Here is a 24,573-nt window from a genome sequence, read left to right as displayed (position 1 = left end):
GCAAGGATTAGAAAAAAATCTTATGTTAACAGAATAGCCCAAATGGTTAATGTATTACAGAAATAGGTTGATGACATTGGTGTTTAAAGGGACATACAAGTACGAAAAAGCAAATACTATAATATGCTATATGAAAAATTAGTGCCATAACTAATGTGTTCAACCCCTGCAAAGTACTATGTTGTGTACTTAAAGGGATATTCATTATTCAAAGCTCTAAAAAGCACTAAACAGTGGATTATACATAAAAGAAATCATTGCAATATTATTATTTGTGATTTTAAAAATAGTTTTACCTTTTATTTCTTTTTTTATCCTTTAATTTGTGCAGGGTCCATTACTTCCTGACACAGCCCCACAAGGGGGCTAGGGTCTCTAAAGAAAAGCTTATCTAGCTTGATGTCATAAATCTTATAGAACAACATGAGCTGGCTTACTGTTAAGTGAATTCTAGAGAAACAGGAAGTCAGTGGCTTGCCCAATGTTCAGAACAGACAGAATGCAACTTAAATTCTCAGCATGTCTACAGTGGCAGTGGCTACACTGGGAATTTCTAAGTTCCCATTTTGCAAGTAAATTTGTAAATTGTTTGCTGTTTTTAACTCAATCTCTTTCTTTCTGTTTTGTATCCATTTAAAGGGATATTGTACTCAAAAATGTGCTGCCCTCCAAAAAGAGTATAATTTAGACATTTAGGCCTTTTGCCTAGAAAATGTAAAAGTTGCTTACATTTAAACTGAGATACCAGTATCCCTTGTGCTATTCCAACCAATGATAACTAGCTTATGGGTACTTCCTTTTAAAGTACCTGTCAACCAATGAGCATTCGTAGGAAGTTCCTATCATCAATAAATATTAGTTGGATGTACACAAGATACAGTTGTGCAAGTTTAATTTTTTAATTTAATTTTTTTTAATTCATATTAGTCATGAAAAGATCAACATGTTTATAAGCTGCTCTTTCATATGGATGATAGAGAATGTTTGAGTACAGTATAGCTTTAAAGGGCCATGATACCCAAATGTTGACACACTTGAAAGTGATGCAGCATAACTGTAAAAAGCTGACTAGAAAATATCACCTGAACATCTTTATGTAAAAAAGAAATATATTTTACCTCAAAATGTCCTAAGTATTCACACCCCATTGTAAAGGACTTTAAGCAGCCAATCAGTATGTCTGTCCCGGGACTTGCAAAGGAGCGAGCCTCATGCACACTCATGTTATATCCCTATTCTATTTACTATGAAATCTGATGCTGATTGACTGCTGTTCATTTCTTTCTTTTTTTTTCTTTCTTTTTTTTTAAACCTGCAGCTGGGCAGTAACTGAAAGATAACTTTTTACACAACACTTACTCTGGTGAGTTAAAATATCGTCCTTTTTTACATAGAGATGATCAGGTGACATTTTCCTGTCAGCTTTTTACAGTTATACTGCATCAGTTTCAAGTGATTTAGCATATGAGTATTATGTCCCTTTAAGTATGTTGCAAGCTGCCTGACCTAGTTTTATATTCTACAAAATAATTGCATAGAACAGTGCACAAACTAATTTACAGTTACTCCTAATTGGACAAAAGCAAGGGAAATATATGTAGATGTTTGCAGCATACATAGGCCTAGATTTGGAGTTCGGCGGTAGCCGTCAAAACCAGCGTTAGAGGCTCCTAACGCTGGTTTTGGCCGCCCGCTGGTATTTGGAGTCAGTGATTAAAGGGTCTAACGCTCACTTTTCAGCCGCGACTTTTCCATACCGCAGATCCCCCTACGCCATTTGCGTATCCTATCTTTTCAATGGGATCTTTCTAACGCCGGTATTTAGAGTAGTTTCTGAAGTGAGCGTTAGAGCTCTAACGACAAAACTCCAGCCGCCTGAAAATAGCAGGAGTTAAGAGCTTTCTGGCTAACGCCGGTTCATAAAGCTCTTAACTACTGTACCCTAAAGTACACTAACACCCATAAACTACCTATGTACCCCTAAACCGAGGTCCCCCCACATCGCCGCCACTCGATTAAAATTTTTAACCCCTAATCTGCCGACCGCCACCTACATTATACTTATGTACCCCTAATCTGCTGCCCCTAACCCCGCCGACCCCTATATTACATTTATTAACCCCTAACCTGCACCCCACAACGTCGCCGCCAGCTACTTAAAATAATTAACCCCTAATCTTCCGACCGCAAAGCGCCGCCACCTACGTTATCCCTATGTACCCCTAATCTGCTGCCCCTAACACCGCCGACCCCTATATTATATTTATTAACCCCTAATCTGCCCCCCTCAACGTCGCCGACACCTGCCTACACTTATTAACCCCTAATCTGCCGAGCGGACCTGAGCGCTACTATATTAAAGTTATTAACCCCTAACCCGCCTCACTAACCCTATAATAAATAGTATTAACCCCCTAATCTGCCCTCCCTAACATCGCCGACACCTAACTTCAATTATTAACCCCTAATCTGACGACCGGAGCTCACCGCTACTATAATAAATGGATTAACCCCTAAAGCTAAGTCTAACCCTAACACTAACACCCCCCTAAGTTAAATATAATTTACATCTAACGAAATAAATTAACTCTTATTAAATAAATGATTCCTATTTAAAGCTAAATACTTACCTGTAAAATAAATCCTAATATAGCTACAATATAAATTATAATTATATTATAGCTATTTTAGGATTAATATTTATTTTACAGGCAACTTTGTAATTATTTTAACCAGGTACAATAGCTATTAAATAGTTAAGAACTATTTAATAGTTACCTAGTTAAAATAATAACAAATTTACCTGTAAAATAAATCCTAACCTAAGATATAATTAAACCTAACACTACCCTATCAATAAAATAATTAAATAAACTACCTACAATTACCTACAATTAACCTAACACTACACTATCAATAAATTAATTAAACACAATTCCTACAAATAAATACAATTAAATAAACTAGCTAAAGTATAAAAAATAAAAAAGAACTAAGTTACAAAAAATAAAAAAATATTTACAAACATAAGAAAAATATTACAACAATTTTAAACTAATTACACCTACTCTAAGCCCCCTAATAAAATAACAAACACCCCCAAAATAAAAAATTCCCTACCCTATTCTAAATTAAAAAAGTTACAAGCTCTTTTACCTTACCAGCCCTGAACAGGGCCCTTTGCGGGGCATGCCCCAAGAATTTCAGCTCTTTTGCCTGTAAAAGAATAAATACAATACCCCCCCCCAACATTACAACCCACCACCCACATACCCCTAATCTAACACAAACCCCCCTTAAATAAACCTAACACTAAGCCCCTGAAGATCTTCCTACCTTGTCTTCACCATCCAGGTTCACCGATCCGTCCTGAAGAGCTCCTCCGATGTCCTGATCCAAGCCCAAGCGGGGGGCTGAAGAGGTCCATGATCCGGTCAAAGTCTTCATCCAAGCGGGGCAGAAGAGGATCTTCCATCCGATTGAAGTCATCATCCAGGCGGCATCTTCTATGGTCTTCCATCCGGAGCGAAGCGGCAGGATCCTGAAGACCTCCAGCGCGGAACATCCATCCGGACCGACGACTGAACGACGAATGACTGTTCCTTTAAGGGACGTCATCCAAGATGGCGTCCCTCGAATTCCGATTGGCTGATAGAATCCTATCAGCCAATCGGAATTAAGGTAGGAATTTTCTGATTGGCTGATGGAATCAGCCAATCAGAATCAAGTTCAATCCGATTGGCTGATCCAATCAGCCAATCAGATTGAGCTCGCATTCTATTGGCTGTTCCGATCAGCCAATAGAATGCGAGCTCAATCTGATTGGCTGATTGGATCAGCCAATCGGATTGAACTAGATTCTGATTGGCTGATTCCATCAGCCAATCAGAAAATTCCTACCTTAATTCCGATTGGCTGATAGAATCCTATCAGCCAATCGGAATTCGAGGGACGCCATCTTGGATGACGTCCCTTAAAGGAACAGTCATTCGTCGTTCAGTCGTCGGTCCGGATGGATGTTCCGCGCTGGAGGTCTTCAGGATCCTGCCGCTTCGCTCCGGATGGAAGACCATAGAAGATGCCGCCTGGATGATGACTTCAATCGGATGGAAGATCCTCTTCTGCCCCGCTTGGATGAAGACTTTCACCGGATCATGGACCTCTTCAGCCCCCCGCTTGGGCTTGGATCAGGACATCGGAGGAGCTCTTCAGGACGGATCGGTAAACCTGGATGGTGAAGACAAGGTAGGAAGATCTTCAGGGGCTTAGTGTTAGGTTTATTAAAGGGGGGTTTGTGTTAGATTAGGGGTATGTGGGTGGTGGGTTGTAATGTTGGGGGGGGCGGTATTGTATTTATTCTTTTACAGGCAAAAGAGCTGAAATTCTTGGGGCATGCCCCGCAAAGGGCCCTGTTCAGGGCTGGTAAGGTAAAAGAGCTTGTAACTTTTTTAATTTAGAATAGGGTAGGGAATTTTTTATTTTGGGGGTTTTTGTTATTTTATTAGGGGGCTTAGAGTAGGTGTAATTAGTTTAAAATTGTTGTAATATTTTTCTTATGTTTGTAAATATTTTTTTATTTTTTGTAACTTAGTTCTTTTTTATTTTTTGTACTTTAGCTAGTTTATTTAATTGTATTTATTTGTAGGAATTGTGTTTAATTAATTTATTGATAGTGTAGTGTTAGGTTAATTGTAGGTAATTGTAGGTAGTTTATTTAATTATTTTATTGACAGGGTAGTGTTAGGTTTAATTATATCTTAGGTTAGGATTTATTTTACAGGTAAATTTGTTATTATTTTAACTAGGTACCTATTAAATAGTTCTTAACTATTTAATAGCTATTGTACCTGGTTAAAATAATTACAAAGTTGCCTGTAAAATAAATATTAATCCTAAAATAGCTATAATATAATTATAATTTATATTGTAGCTATATTAGGATTTATTTTACAGGTAAGTATTTAGCTTTAAATAGGAATAATTTATTTAATAAGAGTTAATTTATTTCGTTAGATGTAAATTATATTTAACTTAGGGGGGTGTTAGTGTTAGGGTTAGACTTAGCTTTAGGGGTTAATACATTTATTAGAATAGCGGTGAGGTCCGCTCGGCAGATTAGGGGTTAATAATTGAAGGTAGGTGTCGGCGATGTTAGGGAGGGCAGATTAGGGGTTAATACTATTTATGATAGGGTTAGTGAGGCGGGTTAGGGGTTAATAACTTTATTATAGTAGCGGTGCGGTCCGCTCGGCAGATTAGGGGTTAATAAGTGTAGGCAGGTGTCGGCGACATTGAGGGGGGCAGATTAGGGGTTAATAAATATAATATAGGGGTCGGCGATGTTAGGGCAGCAGATTAGGGGTACATAGGGATAACGTAGGTTGCGGCGGTTTACGGAGCGGCAGATTAGGGGTTAAAAAAAATATGCAGGGGTCAGCGATAGCGGGGGCGGCAGAATAGGGGTTAATAAGTGTAAGGTTAGGGGTGTTTAGACTCGGGGTACATGTTAGAGTGTTAGGTGCAGACGTAGGAAGTGTTTCCCCATAGGAAACAATGGGGCTGCGTTAGGAGCTGAACGCTGCTTTTTTGCAGGTGTTAGGGTTTTTTTCAGCTCAAACAGCCCCATTGTTTCCTATGGGAGAATCGTGCACGAGCACGTTTTTGAGGCTGGCCGCGTCCGTAAGCAACTCTGGTATCGAGAGTTGCATTTGCGGAAAAAATGCTCTACGCTCCTTTTTTGGAGCCTAACGCAGCATTTGTTTGAACTCTCGATACCAGAGTTAAATTTATGGTGCGGCCAGAAAAAAGCCCGCGGACCGTTAACAGCCCTTTTACCGCCAAACTCCAAATCTAGGCCTTAGGTTGCAGAATTTTTGTATCTGCCTCTCTAGGGAGCCAGGGACAAGCACAATTTTTACAGAAAAATCAAGCAAAATAAGAAATGTATGCCTATTGATATTTTCATCCACTAATAAATCTTTGGGGAATTCAGATTGTATGGGTTCTTTTAACCTCAAGTACTCTGTTGTGTAAACATTTAGGGCTATATTAAAAGTGGTGCGCTAAATATTTTTTCGCCCGCGCTAGAACTAAGCTTTTAACAGGGCAGGTTAGTTTATGTTTTACAAGTTGAACGTAAAAAGGTTGCACATGATTGAAACCTGATACGCGCTAACATCTGGACTCCGGATATCTTGACTGCATTAACTTCTTCTACCGTAGACTTTATTGGAGCTCACTTTAACATAGAAGAAAATGTTTTTCTATATAAATCTGATGATTTTTTTGGAAAATATATATCTATACCTATATATCTAAATTAATATATACACATATAGATATATACAGATATATATATATATATATATACCTATTTAGAAATACAAAGAACATGTTCTACTCAGTGACAAAAATGGTACTATATATATATATATATATATATATATATATACCTATAGATCTAGATGATTATATATAGGTTTAGATATATACAGATATATATATATGTATATAGGAATACTGAAAAGATTACAGTAAATACACAACTAAACACATTAATAAAAATTAATATTGCATAAATATGATTTTACATGGTTTCAGCTACTTGACTGCACAAGGCTCGAATGCACTTATATATGTCTATATATGTACAGTATAAATATGTAGTTATGTGTTTATATGTGTATATATGTCTGTAAATACATATATGCACATATAAATACACAAATACATACGTACACACACACATATATATATATATATATATATATATATATATATATATATATACACATGCATATAAATATTTAGACATGTGTGTATATATGTGTATATATATATATATATATATATATATATATATTATCCCTAACAATAGCGCACCACTTGTAATCTAGCCCTTAGCCTCTTCTGCCTAAATTGTATTCTATATTCTGTAAACCTGTGAAGAATTTTCATTGCAGGGATAAGAAATATACCTTCTCTACAAAATACCTGATTTTCTTCATGAGACACTCTCATCTGTTCCTTCAAGATGGACATCCTAGCAGCCTCCTCTTTCCGTAGAACTCTTTCTTTCTTTAGTTCAGGACTCCAGAACGTTTTAATGCTGTTCATAGAAGATGCCATCTTGCTATCCTTAATATCCAGCTCTTTACGAAGAAGTTCATTCTCCCTTTGTAGGTCTTTTAACTGAACCTGGAAATCTAGCATAGTGCTGTCTCTCACTTGTCTCAGCATAGAAGGTACCTGGTGATGATGGTGGTGATGGTGATGTGAGGAGCCCGTTAACCCTATATGGTCAGTGTACGACAGGACATCTGTGTGGGTGAGTCCAGCGGAAGCAATATTTGGACTGCTACCCATGGCGGTCACTCTCCCACCACACATAGCTCGATTTGTAGCCCTTCCAAGAGTCATTGTACCTTTTGGAAATGCAGTGGAGGCTACACCCTCATGATCACTTAGGTACATGGGTCCAGAAGTTGCATAGGCTGCGTTAAGGGACTGGATATTCTCCATTGACAAAGTCTTACCTGCTCCTCCTCCTCCTCCACTACTTGTTCGTCTGTGCCCCAAACGAGGTGATCTTGGCAAACGGGGGGATCTGGAAGGGCTACCTTCCAAATTACTGATTGTTCTAGCACTTCCATACATAGTTCCCCTTTTGTGATTGACTACACAGGTAGTGAATGAAGTCTTCAATAAATGTTTATTTTTAGGATAATTTAATAGGTGGTAGGTGCTTTCATTGTTTTCTTTTCACCAGCATGAATAAGAAAAGTAGAAAATCTAAAAGAAAAAAAAAAAAAACAGTTGAAAAAAAGTTAGTTATAAATCTCATAAATTCAGATCATGATGTATTTCTTTTTAAATTGAACTGTTGAAATATGAACATAATAATAGGAAAATAACTATAAAGGGAAGGTGACAATTAAGTATCACAATATATAACTAGACTGTGACAAAAAAATATAATAGACATTACTAGTTAAAGTGAATGTAAATTTTGATGCTAAAGTGCCAGGTTTTTAAAAATTCGATTAAAAACAGGGGCACTTTAATACATCAAAATTTACATTTCACTCCTGTTGTAAAAAAAAAAATTAGCTTTTAAAAAAAATTACCTTGCGACGGGCGGAGGAAGCTGGAGCTGCTCTGAAGATTAAAAGGTAAGCTTTTTTTCACAACACGAGTGAAATGTAAATTTTGATGAATTAAAGTGCCCCTGTTTTTAATTGAATTTTTAAAAACCGGGCACTTTAGCATCAAAATTTACATTCACTTTAAATACAGACCTATGTCAACAGAAGAGTAAATACAACTTTTTACATTAAGCTTCTATGTACTGGTAGTTACTAAATTATAAGACCAGTAAACACAGTAGATTTGTATAATCAACAAATGCATGATCAAAAGACAATGCAATAGCACTTAGTTTGAATTTCAAATGAGTAATAGATTTTTTTTTCTGACAATTTTAAAAGTTATGTCTATTTTCACTCCCCCTGTACCATGTGACAGCCATCAGCCAATCACAAATGCATATACGTTTATTCTGTGAATTATTTGCTCAGTAGGAGGCGGAGCTTGTGACCCAAAAAACTTAAATATAAAAAGACTGTGCACATTTTTTTAATGGAAGTAAATTGGAAAGTTGTTTAAAATTGCTGCTCTGTCTGACTCATGACAGTTTAATTTTAACTTGAGTTTCCCTTTAATAGCATAACATAAATTGTCTCATTTAGATAAAAAGTAAAAAACAAAAAGTAGATTTGGTATGTTTTTAATACTGCATATGAAAATACCAAACATAACCATGTGATGGGCAGCAATATATATGTATGCCGTTTCCTTCTCAAGAGTGGCAATGCACTGCACAGGGAGTGCCATTTTAACTTTGTGTTTAATCCATTTAGGAGCAACTAATGGCGCAGAATTAATATTCTTGGTTTTTGGGACTGAAACAATAAATTCAGCTCTTTGGCCTAGCTGAATTTCTAGAGCAGAAAAAAAAAAACTGGTGCTATGGGCAATGCTTCAATAATGCTCTGAGCAGGCGGACAGGAATCGCTACGATTCAACCAGATCGAGTACAATCGGGTTGATTGATACCTCCATGCTGGCGGCCGTTAGTCTGCAGGGGGCGGCGTTGCACCAGCAGCTCTTGTGAGCTGCTGGTGCAATGCTGAATACGGAGAGCGTATTGCTCTCAGCATTCAGCGAGGTCTTGCGGACCTGATCCGCACTGTCGAATCAGGTCCGCAAGACTTTTAAAAAATAGGCCTCAGTGCCTTAACCCCTTAGTGACCAGAGCACTTTTCCATTTTCTGTCCGTTTGGGACCAAGGCTATTTTTACATTTTTGCGGTGTTTGTGTTTAGCTGTAATTTTCCTCTTACTCATTTACTGTACCCACACATATTATATACTGTTTTTCTCGCCATTAAATGGACTTTCTAAAAATACCATTATTTTCATCATATCTTATCATTTACTATAAAAAAAATTATAAAATATGAGGAAAAAATGGAAAAAAACACACTTTTTCTAACGTTGAACCCCAAAATCTGTTACACATCTACAACCACCAAAAAACACCCATGCTAAATAGTTTCTAAATTTTGTCCTGAGTTTAGAAATACCCAATGTTTACATGTTATTTGCTTTTTTTGCAAGTTATAGGGCCATATATACAAGTAGCACTTTGCTATTTCCAAACCATTTTTTTTCAAAATTAGCGCTAGTTACATTAGAACACTAATATCTTTCAGAAATCCCTGAATATCCATTGACATGTATATATTTTTTTTAGAAGACATCCCAAAGTCTTGATCTAGGCCCATTTTGGTATATTTCATGCCACCATTTCACCGCCAAATGCGATCAACTACAAAAAAATTGTTCACTTTTTCACAAATTTTTTCACAAACTTTCAGTTTCTCACTGAAATTATTTACAAACTGCTTGTGCAATTATGGCATAAATGGTTGTAAATGCTTCTCTGGGATCCCCTTTGTTCAGAAATATTAGACATATATGGCTTTGGCATTGCTTTTTGGTAATTAGAAGGCCGCTAAATGCCACTGCGCACCACACGTGTATTATGCCCAGCAGTGAAGGGGTTAATTAGGGAGCATGTAGGGAGCTTCTAGGGTTAATTTTAGCTTTAGTGTAGTGTAGTAGACAACCCCAAGTATTGATCTAGGCCCATTTTGGTATATTTCATGCCACCATTTCACCGCCAAATGCGATCAAATTAAAAAAAACGCTAAATTTTTCACAATTTTAGGTTTCTCACTGAAATCATTTACAAACAGCTTGTGCAATTATGGCACAAATGGTTGTAAATGCTTCTCTGGGATCCCCTTTGTTCAGAAATAGCAGACATATATGACTTTGGCGTTGCTTTTTGGTAATTAGAATGCTGCTAAATGGTGCTGCGCATCACACGTGTATTATGGCTAGCAGTGAAGGGGTTAATTAGGTAGCTTGTAGGGAGCTTGCAGGGTTAATTTTAGCTTTAGTGTAAAGATCAGACCCCCTGATCAGACCCCCTGATCCCTCCCAAACATCTCTCTTCCCTCCCCTACCCCACAAATGTCCCCGCCATCTTAAGTACTGGCAGAAACTCTGCCAGTACTAAAATAAAAGGAAAATTTGGGCTTTTTTGTGCATTTTTTTTTGCATATTTACATATGCTTCTCTGTAGGATCCCCCTTAGCTCCAACCTCACTGATCCCCCACCAAACAGCTCTCTAACCCTCCCCCTCTGACTTAATGTGCGCCATCTTGGGTACTGGCAGCTGTCTGCCAGTACCCATTTTAGTGAATAATATGCTTTTTTTTATTAAAAAATGTCCCCTTTCTGTAGTGTAGCTTCCCCCCCCCCCAATACCAACCCCCCACCCCTTCCAGATCCCTTAGATGCTTTTGAAAAAATAAGTGTATTTAATTTTATTTGAGATTTTACTATTAACTTTTTTTCTGTAGTGTAGCGGTTCCCTCCCGCTCCCGCCCCGTGCACGCGCCCGCCCGCCACCCCCCGTGCACGCACGCGCGCCCGTGCGCGCACCCGAAGGCTCCGTCCCCGATCCCGCCCCCCTCCACCTTCCAGATCTCACCGATGGCCGCCCACCCGCCTCCCAAGTCGGCTCCCACCCACCAACGATACCGGCCATCGATGTCCGTTGCAGAGAGGGCCACAGAGTGGCTCTCTCTGCATCGGATGGCCAGAAAGTGTTATTGCAGGATGCCTCGAGGCATCACTGCAATAACCGGAAAGCAGCTGGAAGCGAGCAGGATCGCTTCCAGCTGCTTTCCAGACTGAGGACAAGCAGGGTACGTCCTTGGTCGTTAACTGACATCCTTTAGAGGACGTACCCTGCACGTCCTCAGTCGTTAAGGGGTTAACCCCTTAATGACCGAGGACGTGCAGGGTACGTCCTCTAAAAAAAGGCAGTTAACGCCTGAGGACGTACCCTGCACGTCCTCAGTCTGGAAAGCAGCTGGAAGCGATCCTGCTCGCTTCCAGCTGCTTTCCGGTTATTGCAGTGATGCCTCGACATCGAGGCATCCTGCAATAACACTTTCTGGCCATCCGATGCAGAGAGAGCCACTCTGTGGCCCTCTCTGCACCGGACATCGATGGCCGGTATCGTTGGTGGGTGGGAGCCGACTTGGGAGGCGGGTGGGCGGCCATCGGTGTGATCTGGAAGGTGGAGGGGGGCGGGATCGGGGGCGGAGCCTTCGGGGGCGCGCACGGGCGCGCGCGCGTGCACGGTGGGTGGCGGGCGGGCGCGTGCACGGGGCGGGAGCGGGTGGGAACCGCTACACTACAGAAAAAAAGTAAAGAGTAAAGGGTATTAAAAAATGAAATAAACATTTAAAAAAAAAGCATTTAAGCGATCTGGAAGGGGTGGGGGGTTGGTATTGGGGGGGGGGGGAAGCTACACTACAGAAAAAGGATTTTTTTTTTAATAAAAACACATATTTTCACTAAAATGGGTACTGGCAGACAGCTGCCAGTACCCAAGATGGCGCACATTAAGTCAGAGGGGGAGGGTTAGAGAGCTGTTGGGTGGGGGATCAGTGAGGTTGGGGGCTAAGGGGGATCCTACACAGAAGCATATGTAAATATGCTAAAACAAAATGCACAAAAATGCACAAATTTTCCTTTTATTTTAGTACTGGCAGAGTTTCTGCCAGTACTTAAGATGGCGGGGACATTTGTGGGGTAGGGGAGGGAAGAGAGATGTTTGGGAGGGATCAGGGGGTCTGATGTTTCAGGTGGGAGGCTGATCTCTACACTAAAGCTAAAATTAACCCTGCAAGCTCCCTACAAGCTACCTAATTAACCCCTTCACTGCTAGCCATAATACACGTGTGATGCGCAGCGCCATTTAGCAGCATTCTAATTACCAAAAAGCAACGCCAAAGTCATATATGTCTGCTATTTCTGAACAAAGGGGATCCCAGAGAAGCATTTACAACCATTTGTGCCATAATTGCACAAGCTGTTTGTAAATGATTTCAGTGACAAACCTAAAATTGTGAAAAATGTAATGTTTTTTTTAATTTGATCGCATTTGGCGGTGAAATGGTGGCATGAAATATACCAAAATGGGCCTAGATCAATACTTGGGGTTGTCTACTACACTACACTAAAGCTAAAAATACCCCAAAAAGCTCCTTACATGCTCCCTAATTAACCCCTTCACTGCTGGGCATAATACACGTGTGGTGCGCAGTGGCATTTAGCGGCCTTCTAATTACCAAAAAGCAATGCCAAAGCCATATATGTCTGCTATTTCTGAACAAAGGGGATCCCAGAGAAGAATTTACAACCATTTATGCCATAATTGCACAAGCAGTTTGTAAATAATTTCAGTGAGAAACTGAAAGTTTGTGAAAAAATTTGTGAAAAAGTGAACAATTTTTTGTATTTGATCGCATTTGGCGGTGAAATGGTGGCATGAAATATACCAAAATGGGCCTAGATCAATACTTTGGGATGTCTTCTAAAAAAAAATATATATATGTCAATGGATATTCAGGGATTCCTGAAAGATATCAGTGTCCCAATGTAACTAGCGCTAATTTTGAAAAAAATATGTTTTGAAAATAGCAAAGTGCTACTTGTATTTATGGCCCTATAAGTTACAAAAAAAGCAAAGAAGATGTAAACATTGGGTATTTCTAAACTCAGGACAAAATTTAGAAACTATTTAGCATGGGTGTTTTTTGGTGGTTGTAGATATGTAACAGATTTTGGGGTTCAAAGTTAGAAAAAGTGTGTTTTTTTCCATTTTTCCTCATATTTTATAATTTTTTTTATAGTAAATGATAAGATATGATGAAAATAATGGTATTTTTAGAAAGTCCATTTAATGGCGAGAAAAACGGTATATAATATGTGTGGGTACAGTAAATGAGTAAGAGGAAAATTTCAGCTAAACACAAACACTGCAGAAATGTAAAAATAGCCTTGGTCCCAAACGGACAGAAAATGGAAAAGTGCTCTGGTCACTAAGGGGTTAAAGGGACACTGAACCCAATTTTTTTTCTTTCATGATTCATATAGAGCATGTAATTTTAAGCAACTTTCTAATTTATTTCTATTATGAATTTTTCTTCGTTCTCTTGCTATCTTTATTTGAAAAACAAGGCATCTAAGTCTTTTTGTGGTTCAGTCTCTGGACAGCACTTTTTTATTGGTGGATCCACCAATCAGCAAGGACAACCCAGGTTGTTCACCAAAAATGGTCCAGCATATAAACTCAGCTTCATGCATTTCAAATAAACATACAAAGAGAATGAAGAAAATTTGATAATAGGAGTAAATTAGAAAGTTACTTAAAATGTCATGCTCTATCTGAATCACAAAAGAAAAAATTTGGATTCAGTGTCCCTTTAATGCTAAATTTACTAGTAGGAACTGTTGTCTAAATTCCAGTTTTATATCAACCCAGACTTGTGGAGTAGATATATTTTACAACAATGATTTTTTTTCCTCTTGTTTTAGATTATTTTCTTCCTTTTCTGTGTCATATAGCACCAACATAATTCAAAAAGCATAAATGATTCTTTAAAATGTAGTATGCTATGGGATCAGCAATAAAGTAATAAAAGGGTTTCCTTGTCTCCGTAAAAACTGTGTGCACTTTAGGCTATGAAATCAAATATAAAGGTAGTGATCCATGATTCAGATAAACTGTTGTTTTTTTGAGCAAAACTACTTATAGTAATGGGACATCGTACTCAAAAATGTTCTATTATCCGCATGAAAGAGCATCACTTAAATGTGCTGACAATTATATTTCCTGAATAAATGTAAAGTTAAAGATGTTTATATTTAAATGTATGTGAAAAACAAACAATTTCTTTTGGGATTCAGACAAAGCATATCATTTTTAAAAAGTTTCCAATTTACGTTTATTATCAAATTTGCTTTGTTCTCATGATATTCGGTGTTGAAGAGATACCTAGATAGGCAACTGGAGCGCTACATGGCAGGAAACAGTGCTGCCATATAGTGCTCTTGCAAATGGATATCATTCTTGCAAAACTGTTGCAATATTGTGCTCCAGAGATGAGCCGGCTCCTAAGCTTATGTCCCTGCTTTGCAACAAAAGATACCAAGAGAACGAAGAAAAAATAATAAGAGGTAAATTAGAAAATAATTTAAAATCGCAAGCTCCATTTGAATCATGAAAGAAACATTTTGAGCTTCATATCCTTTTAATGTAACTTTCCAGTATCAGTTGTGAACTTCTTACTATGTTCAGGGAGTAATGATCAACCAGTAAACATTACCAGGACGTGCCTATCACGCATTAGTAGGAGGTGCACAATCTATACAGCTGTGTTAGCTTTAGTTTTAAACTTATAGAGTTTTTACTTCATATTTTATCATAAAAAATATATTCAACATATTTACAGGATGCACTTTGATGTGGATGTTAGAAGTTTTCTTAAAGGGATATTAAACATTTTGAGATGGTAATATAAAATGATAAATTGTATGTATATAAAAAAACTTTGCAAAATACAATTATTATTTATTTTGTCCCTTTTTTCTGTAATTGCAATATAAAATTGTGAGGTTTTCACTTCCTGTTAGAACTGGAAGCGCAGAGCACTGTTATAATCCACACAACTATTGGCTGCACACTCTAGTGCCCTATTTATAACTGTCTCTAATTGACCACAGCAGAGAAGGTAACCTAAGTTACAACATGGCAGCTCCCATTGTTTTATAGACACTAAAACTTTACACTTATTTTGTCAATATTTAAACAGCTAAAGAAACTTTAAAAATTACATCTACATGTTATTCCCAGACTGATCTTTTCTTTGAATGCATCATTCTATCTAGTATTTATTTTATGTTTAATGTCCCTTTAATAATGTGTCCCTTTAATAAGGCCCTAAGGAAGCTTTGTTATGACTTAGCCTATGAAAACTTAATAAAGAATCCTATGTCACAATAAAATCAGCATTGCAAGCAATCATACAACTAGGCACAGTTGTTTCGGATGAATATACAGTTATGTTCCTTGATATTGACCAACAAACGGAGGCCTCAATCACAATCCTGATATTGGCTCCCGATATTGAGGTTTCAGCCAATGGGGTCTACTTATCAAGCCGTCAACTGTGCTGCATTCGCCAGCACCAATACACTCGCCTAACATCGCTGCCGCGGACCTGAATACGTTCTCCATAGTTAACAAAAAAGCTGTCAAAAAGCCATGCACCAAGCGATGAGCAGCGGACTGTTGTTAACTAACAGTCATCGATCTCGCTGCTATTCGGCTTTTTCCCAGCTTTATTTGTATACTGTCACTAAGCAAAGCCACTATACTAAATAAACTGTTTAACCCCTATCCCGACGCTCCCGAACCCCACCGCAACTAAATAAAGTTATTAACCCCTAAACCGCTGCTCCCGGAGCCCACCGCAACTAAATAAAGTTATTAACCCCTAAACCGCCAGCCCCCCACATCACCATAAACTAAATTAACCTATTAACCCCTAAACCTAACTACCTGCTAACTTTATATTAAATATTAACTCATTCCTATCTTATAATCAATTTAAACTTAACTTTAAAACTACATTAAACTATATTAAACTAATAATTAATCTACCCTAACTTTTATAATAAAATGTCATTAAACTATATTAAATTAATAATTAATCTACCCTAACTTTTATAATAAAATGACATTAAACTATATTAAATTAATAATGAATCTAACCTAACTTTTATAATAAAATTACATCAAACTACAAATTAAATTAACTATATTATATATTTAGAAACCTAACCCTACTCAAATAATTTAAATCTACACTAAAAAATTACTAAGTTACAAAAAACTAACAACTAAGTTACCAAAAATAACAAACACTAAGCTACACAAAAAAATAAACACTAAGTTACAAAAAATAAAAAAGAAATTATCAAAAATTTAAATTACACCTAATCTAAGGGCCCTATGAAAATAATAAAAAAAAACAAAATAAAAAACCCCTAACCTACAATAAACTACAAATAGCCCTTAAAAGGGCCCTTTGTGGGGCATTGCCCCAAAGAAATCAGCTATTTTACCTGTAAATAAAAAATACAAACAACCCCCCCAACAGTAAAACCCACCACCCACACAACTACCCCCCCCAAATAAAAACCTAACTAAAAATACCTAAGCTCCCCATTGCCCTGAAAATTGCATTTGGATGGGCATTTAGCACTATTGCACCCAAACCCCTAATCTAAAAATAAAACCCACCCAATAAACCCTTAAAAATTCCTAACACTAATCCCTGAAGATTGACTCACAGTTTTGAAGATCCAACATCCATCCTCCATGAAGCCGGCAGAAGTCTTCATCCAAGTGGCCGAAGTCTTCATCCAAGCCCGCAGAAGTCTTCACCCATATGGCATCTTCTATCTTCATCTATCCGGCGCAGAGCGGCTCCATCTTCCAGACAGCCGACGCGGAGCATCCTCTTCCATCGACGTCTTCTTCGGAATGAATGTTCCTTTAAATGACGTCATCCAAGATGGTGTCCCTTAGATTCCGATTGGCTGATAGAATTCTATAAGCCAATTGGCTGATAGAATTCTATAAGCCAATATGAATTAAGATTGAAAACATCCTATTGGCTGTTGCAATCAGCCAATAGGATTGAGCTTTCATCCTATTGGCTGATCCAATCAGCCAATAGGATTGAGCTCGCATTCTATTGGCTGATTGGATCAGCCAATAGGATGAAAGCTCAATCCTATTGGCTGATTGCAACAGCCAATAGGATTTTTTCAACCTTAATTCTGATTGATAGAATTCTATCAGCCAATCGGAATCTAAGGGACGCCATCTTGGATGACGTCATTTAAAGGAACAATCATTCCGAAGAAGACGTTGTTGGAAGAGTATGCTCCGCGTCGGATGTCTGGAAGATGGAGCCGCTCCGCGCTGGATGGATGAAGATAGAAGATGCTGTCTGGGTGAAGACTTCTGCAGGCTTGGATGAAGACTTCGGCCACTTGGATGACTTAGGTTTAGGGGTTAATACATTTATTATAGTAGCGGCGACGTTGCGGGCGGGAGATTAGGGGTTAATAATTGTAGGTAGGTGGCGATGATGTTAGGGAGGGCAGATTAGGGGTTAATAAAATTTATTATAGTGTTTGCGAGGCGGGAGTGCGGCGGTTTAGGGGTTAATACATTTATTATAGTGGCGGCGAGGTCCGGTCGGCAGATTAGGAGTTAATACTTGTAGTTAGGTTGCGGCGAGGTTGGGTGAGCAGATTAGGGGTTAATAAATATAATGTAGGGTTAGGCGATATTAGGGACAGCAGATTAGGTGTTTATAGGGATAATGTAGGTGGAGGTGGTGTCCGGTCGGCAGATTAGGGGTTAATAATAAAATGCAGGTGTCAGCGATAGCGGGGGCAGCAGATTAGGGGTTAATAAGTGTAAAGTTAGGGGTGTTTAGACTCAGGGTTCATGTTAGAGTGTTAGGTGTAGACTTAGAGAGTGTTTCCCCATAGGAAACAATGGGGCTGCGTTAGAAGCTGAACGCTGCTTTTTTTGCAGTTGTTAGGTTTTTTTTCAGCCCAAACTGCCCCATCGTTTCCTATGGGGAAATCGTGCACGAGCACGTTTTTCCAACTTACCGCTACCGTAGGTAACGCTGGTATTGAGGGTTGAAGTGGAGCTAAATTATGCTCAACGCTCCCTTTTCTGAGCCTAACGCAGCCACTCAGACATCTCTCAATACCAGCGTTGTTTAAAGGGTGCGCTGGGAAAAAAAGCAGCGTTAGCTATGCGGGTCTTTACCTACAAAACTCTAAATCTACGCGTATGTGTTTATTTTTTGTGTAACTTAGTGTTTGTTATTTTTGGTAACTTAGTTGTTAGCTTTTTGTAACTTAGTAATTTTTAGTGTAGATTTAAATTATTTGAGTAGGGTTAGGTGTTTAAATATATAATATAGTTAATTTAATTTGTAGCTTAATGTAATTTTAGTATATAAGTAAGGTTAGATTAATTATTAATTTAATATAGTTTAATGTAATTTTATTATAAAAGTTAGGGTAGATTAATTATTAGTTTAATATAGTTTAATTTTAAAGGTAAGTTTAAATTTATTATGAGATAGGGATGAGTTAATATATAATAAAGTTAGCGGGTTGTTAGGTTTAGGGGTTAATAACTTTAGTTGCGGTGGGCTCCAGGAGCGGCGGGATAGGGGTTAATAACTTTATGTAGGTGGCGGTGGTGTCTGAAGTGGCAGATTAGGGGTTAATAAGTATAATGTAGGTGGCAGCGGTGGCAGGGCGGCAGATTAGGGGTTAATAAGTATAATGTAGGTGGCAGCGGTGTAGGGGGCGGCAGAAAAGGGGTGTTTAGACACGGGGTACATGTTAGGGTGTTAGGTGTAAACATAACTTTTATTCTCCCATAGTAATCAATGGGATATCGGGCAGCAGCGAACATAAGCTTTCACTGCTTTCAGACTCCCATTGATTCCTATGGCATCCGCCACCACCATGCGGATTGAAAACCAGGTACGCAGTGCTGGAATAGTGGCAAGCGTACCTGGTAGATTTTTGTTAACTAGCAAAAGTAGTCAGATAGTGCTGAATTTGCATTCGGAACCTCTGTAGTGACGTAAGCATCGATCTGTGTCGGACTGAGACCGGCGGATCGTATGTTACGTCACAAAATTCTACTTTTGCCGGTCTGTAGGCTTTGATAAATAAGGCGAATCAAGCTCGCCACAATTACGCTGCGGAATTCCAGCGTATTTGCGGTTGACGGCTTGATAAATAAGCCCCATTATGTGAAGTGTGATCATAATGACAAATTAATGCAGCAGCTAGAACACCTGCAAATTATTTTTCAGCTGAAAAACTCACGTTTTGTTTAATATTTGGTTATCAGGATCAAAACTGGAAACCAAAAAAATATTGACAAATGCAATCTTTTGAGATGTGAAATTGTATTTCAGGCCGGGCTACCCTTACAACTTATTTGGGCCACTCATCCTGCCCAATGGGTGGAAGTTGAAAGTAAAACTTGTGCGCACAAGCAAAAACCGTTGTGTGCTAACCTGACAGGAGTTATTAACATGTCACATTCAAATGTTCTTCACATACATGACAATGTGATTTTTGTTTAAAATATATATCTGTAAATATCAATACCTGTATAGATTCATATACATATACAGGTATAGATATATATTTTACATTAACATTATCAGATATATATAGAAATATATATTTAATAATAAAAGTGACATTTATTTTCTATGTGAAGAACATTGGAATGTAATATATGCGCAACACACTTCGGGTTGCTCGCTTGATAGGAACAGAGCACTTTCACAGATCTGCTTTTTGACAGTTTAGCTCACATTATAGAGAGCAGAAGTGTTACATTTTTTGTAGTTTTTTGAACAATTTAAAAGTTACATAACAAATATAAGCTCCAAAATGGCGGCGCCCAGTGTGAAGATGCAGAGCTTTACTTTTAATGGCTTCCCTGATAGCAAAATGGTGGTTCGCCATCCTTTCCCTGAAAGGGGTAAACGTTTTACCCACATAAAATAAAGACTAAGGACAAATCAAAATATAAATCACATGATCACTTGTACATATAAGCCGATGGCAGATTTTATATTTTTTGCCCTGGTTCGGATGATGAAAGATAGTACCAGTGAGCATGCTGTTACATGTGACACAGTCCCCACATTTAAAAAACCCAGGTTTCTTAAAAATCATGTTCTTTGTTGGTAATATTTTAAAAGGTCTCTTTTGACCAACATATCTATAATATTCTGTGCCCATAGGTGAACTAATCTTGGTGGTTGTGTACATAACGGTAAGGACTTGTCCATTTTAATAAGTTGTCCTAAGACAATGACTTGTGGGAGTAAAAGTGGTAACAAAATGGATATTCCGCGTCACATCATTGTTCCTCTGTTTAGACAATAGTGACTGCTGGATTTCATCCTGGAGGTTGACTAAAGCTGCTTTAATGTCCTTCAGTCTAAATCCTTGTGCCAATAATTTACTTTTCATTTCCACAATATGTGTCATCATAATGGAATACTCAGTATTATCATGAATGACGTTGTGGATGGTAACAACTGGCAAGTAACAAAGAATTGTGAGTCGTAGGAATTTTTTACAATGAGGTGAAAAACCTAAAGCCACTTTCATTATTGACCTTAAAGATATTTAAATCCAAGAAATGAATAATTTCCTGGCTGTATTCCAACTTGAATCTCATAGGTGACTCTATATGACTCAAGGAAAGGACCCATCCCATCAAAGAATCTACTATAACCTTCCATACAAGCATAAAATCAATAAATCAAGTATAATATTTAATATTTAGATGTGACTCTGGTTACATGATGTTCATTTCATACTAAAGCATATAGAAATTAGCATATATGGGCGCCCTATTAGACCCCATTGCAGTGCCCGCCACCTGCAAATAGAGATCATTTTCAACTTTGAAATAATTTTTCTCTGAACAAAACACAAATAATTCAAGCAGGAACTCAATGGGAGGCACCCTATATGCATCAGATCCATCATGGACCTGACTGTCTGCAACCACTACACATGGAGAATGACAGTGTGCAGACTGTCTACATTCATGGGATCCAAAATATCATCTTCTTATAACCATTCTATTTCACTCAGTACTCTTAGTAACAATGATGAATCCTGCAAGTATGAACAAGAACAACTGACCACCAGCTGCAACTTACAGTGTATTAACTCATTCAGATTAGAGCAAAGATAACTTCTGGCAGACACAATAGATCTGCCTGTGGCTCCACCGATTTGCGTATTTTGGGAAGTAAATACAACACAGGAACCACTGGATGATCAACTGTCATGTAACTATATTCATTGCTGTCAATCACACCAGCCTGTATCTGATAACTGTTTCATAGCTTCCTATCTGTAAATAATTCACAATTGCCTCACCCATATAAGGGGGGGGTAAATAATGATACATATCATTTCTCAAAGTTTATCCCATTCAACTCTTGTCATACTGGAAAATGTCTTAGTGAGTGCCCTTCACACTCCGCACAGAGCATACGGGTGAAACTCCTAATGGAAGGATTGGTAGTAGGTGGATCAAATCTAGAGGGAACTCTAAACTGATTTTGGGTAGCACTCTGTTTGCCATTAAAATAATCCCTAATCTTCAATTGCCTTTGTAAATTGTGTACATCCACTACGGTATGAAATCTGTCAATCCTAGGGGGTAGATTTATCATGGTGCAGACAGACATGATCCGCTATAGTGAATCACCATTGCACCAGCAGTTCTTGTGAACTGCTGGTGCAATACCGCCCCCTGCAGATTCGCGGCCAATCGGCCGCTAGCAGAGGCTGTCAATCAACTCGATCGTATTTAGACCGTTGCTTCATAACTTCTGTTTCTGGCGAGCCTTCAAACACAGGGCATCAAGCACCGTACGGAGCTTGATAAATTGACCCATGGGAGTTGGAATAAATGTAAGACCCCTATTCAGTTTCAATTCATTAGATGTTAATGGTTGACTATGTTGGTAAGGGTAGTATCACTGCTGAATATGTAGTAACCAAGGCACGATTTATAATTAGGTAGAATAGGCATGTACCTACAGGTGCCCTCCATAGAAAAGTGCCTGTCTCTGCCTATTATAAATACCAGTCAGCTTAAAATTACCTTCCTGAAACCACTGTAGTGAGATCTGGCAAAAATGGTAACAGCTAGTTCCCACTCAGCTAAAGGACCTCTGATGTCAGAGCTAGCTGCTTCTTAAGCTTTCTATCATTTGTAAGCAGCAGTCATGTGCCTACTCTGATATCACAGGTGACTTAAGTGGATGGGAACTAGCTGCTAGCCTCAATATGGTGGTTTCATGTAGGTTACTATAAGCACATTATTATTTATAATAAATAATATAAAAATAATTTATGTTCTAATAGGGTCTGTACCATATTATTGATATTATTATATGTTAAAGAATATTATATGAATTTTTGTAGCCCACTATGGTATGGTATTTCTAGTTGGTAATATGTCTGTATAATTTAATATATAAAAATAATTTATATTATAATAGGCTGTGCACCATATTATTGATCCTATTATATGTTAAAGAATTTGTTATTAAATTTTGTAGCCCCCACAAATAGAAGTCTGTAACTATAAGCATAGCTGTGTTTCTAGTTGTGAATGTGTCTGTATAATTGAATATATCTGTATTCTTCATAAACTAAATACAAGCACCTGGGCTGTAAATCCGGCCCTGGTAGTAACCCCAGAAAAAGGAACAGTAGATTGAGGTGGACCTTCCTCAACTGAAGTCTCCGCCTCTGAGGACTCACCGCCACCAGTATCAACTGTATCTAATTTATTTTTAAAACATAGGACATGTCACCAGCTTCTTTTATCAAACTGAACCTTTTCCTTACCATATAACCATCTATAAATATTTTTTTCTCTGTAGTCTGTCTCCACTGTGGTCAATTTTTGCCTCTGAAATGTTAACAAATCCTCCTTATACTTTGCTACCTGTGTATCAAATTTGTTACTCCAATTCTCAGTTGTAGCCTCTTTCAAGTTATGCATACTTTGTTCCTTAATCACTAAAATCTTCAATTTAATTTCATTACTCAACCTATTTGGCTTCCGCTATAACTAGTAACTTAAAGGGACATTGTACGCTAGATTTGTCTTTGCATAAATGTGTTGTAGATAATCAATTTAAATAGCCCATCTGGAAGTGTTATTGTAACATTGTATCATTAGCTTATTTTTAAATAACATTCTGCTGATTTTCAGACTTCTAACCAAGCCCCAAAGTTTTAGATGTATACTGATGTACACAGACTTCACATTGCTTCTGTTTGTATAATGGGTCCAATCATATGCAGGGGAGGGTCTGCTCTCAGCCCCTTTAAGTGGGTGTTCCAGACTAATCTCATAAACAGTGCTGAACTGGGAGCTTCTAAGTAAGCTTTTAAAAGGTTTTATACTGGATTTTTATATCAGAATCTGTGCATATCATTATAGCAGTGTATATTCCATGCAGTTAAATTAAAATCGGTGTATACTGTCCCTTGAAGATCATATAAAAACTTCTTTTTTAAATTGGAACATACTATTTTAAAAAAAAAAAAAATCTGGATTTTAAATATATATATATATATATATATATATATATATATATATATATATATATATATATATATATATATATATACTGTGTGTGTATATATATATATATATATATATATATATATATTCAGCCTATTATAAAAAAAAATACATACATATATTGCCAGAATATTTTAATTTGCAAGTCTCACAATAAAAAAGTATATGCCTTCAGTCTAAGCAGAGAAGAGATATTATTTCAAAGAAACCAGACTGCAACAATGATAGATAAGAATTATGAGAGCAAGGATGCAGGAAGTACCTGATCACATATAAGCAAAACATCTGATGATCTTAATCTCATATATTACTGTGTTAAAGGGACACTAAACCCAATTTTTTTTTTCATGATTCAGATATAACAGGCAATTTTAAGCAACTTTCTAATTTACTCCTATTATCAAATTTTCTTTGTTCTCTTGCTATCTTTATTTAAAAAGCAGCAATATGATGAATAGGAGCCGGCCCATTTTTGGTTGAGAATCTGGGTTATGCTTGCTTATTGGTGGCTAAATGTAAGCCGCCAATAAGCAATGGCTATCCATGGTGCTGAACCTAAAATGGGCTGGCTGCTAAGATTCCTGCTTTATAAATACAGATAGCAAGAAAATGAAGAAAACTTGATAATAGGAGTAAATTAGAAAGTTGCTTAAAATGTCATACTCTATCTGAATCATGAAATAAAAAAATGTGGGTTTAGCATCCCTTTAAGCCATCAAAGAAGATGATAATATTTGGGCCATTATATGTTAAAGTGTTGTCCTTAGCTGATCTTTACATGCTGTAAATTGGTGAGAATTTCATAGTCTACCTGCCTGGACACA

The 24,573-nt window shown here is 37.6% G+C and overlaps 1 protein-coding gene across 1 annotated transcript in view; it reads right to left on the bottom strand.

The window, feature by feature from the left end:
* ERC2 (ELKS/RAB6-interacting/CAST family member 2) overlaps positions 1–7,656 on the bottom strand; it is a 1,300,133-nt gene extending 1,292,477 nt beyond the window's left edge. The window contains exon 1 of the mRNA XM_053720736.1: positions 6,994–7,656. Coding sequence (XP_053576711.1) covers positions 6,994–7,656 — 663 coding nt within the window. The remainder of the gene's footprint in view (positions 1–6,993) is intronic.
* Between the last annotated feature and the right edge of the window lie 16,917 nt (positions 7,657–24,573).

The sequence above is a fragment of the Bombina bombina genome, chromosome 7, assembly GCF_027579735.1.
Source record: "Bombina bombina isolate aBomBom1 chromosome 7, aBomBom1.pri, whole genome shotgun sequence".
Taxonomy (NCBI): domain Eukaryota; kingdom Metazoa; phylum Chordata; class Amphibia; order Anura; family Bombinatoridae; genus Bombina; species Bombina bombina.
The sequence above is the reverse complement of the archived record's forward strand: the minus strand, read 5'-3'. Positions and strand labels throughout refer to the sequence as shown.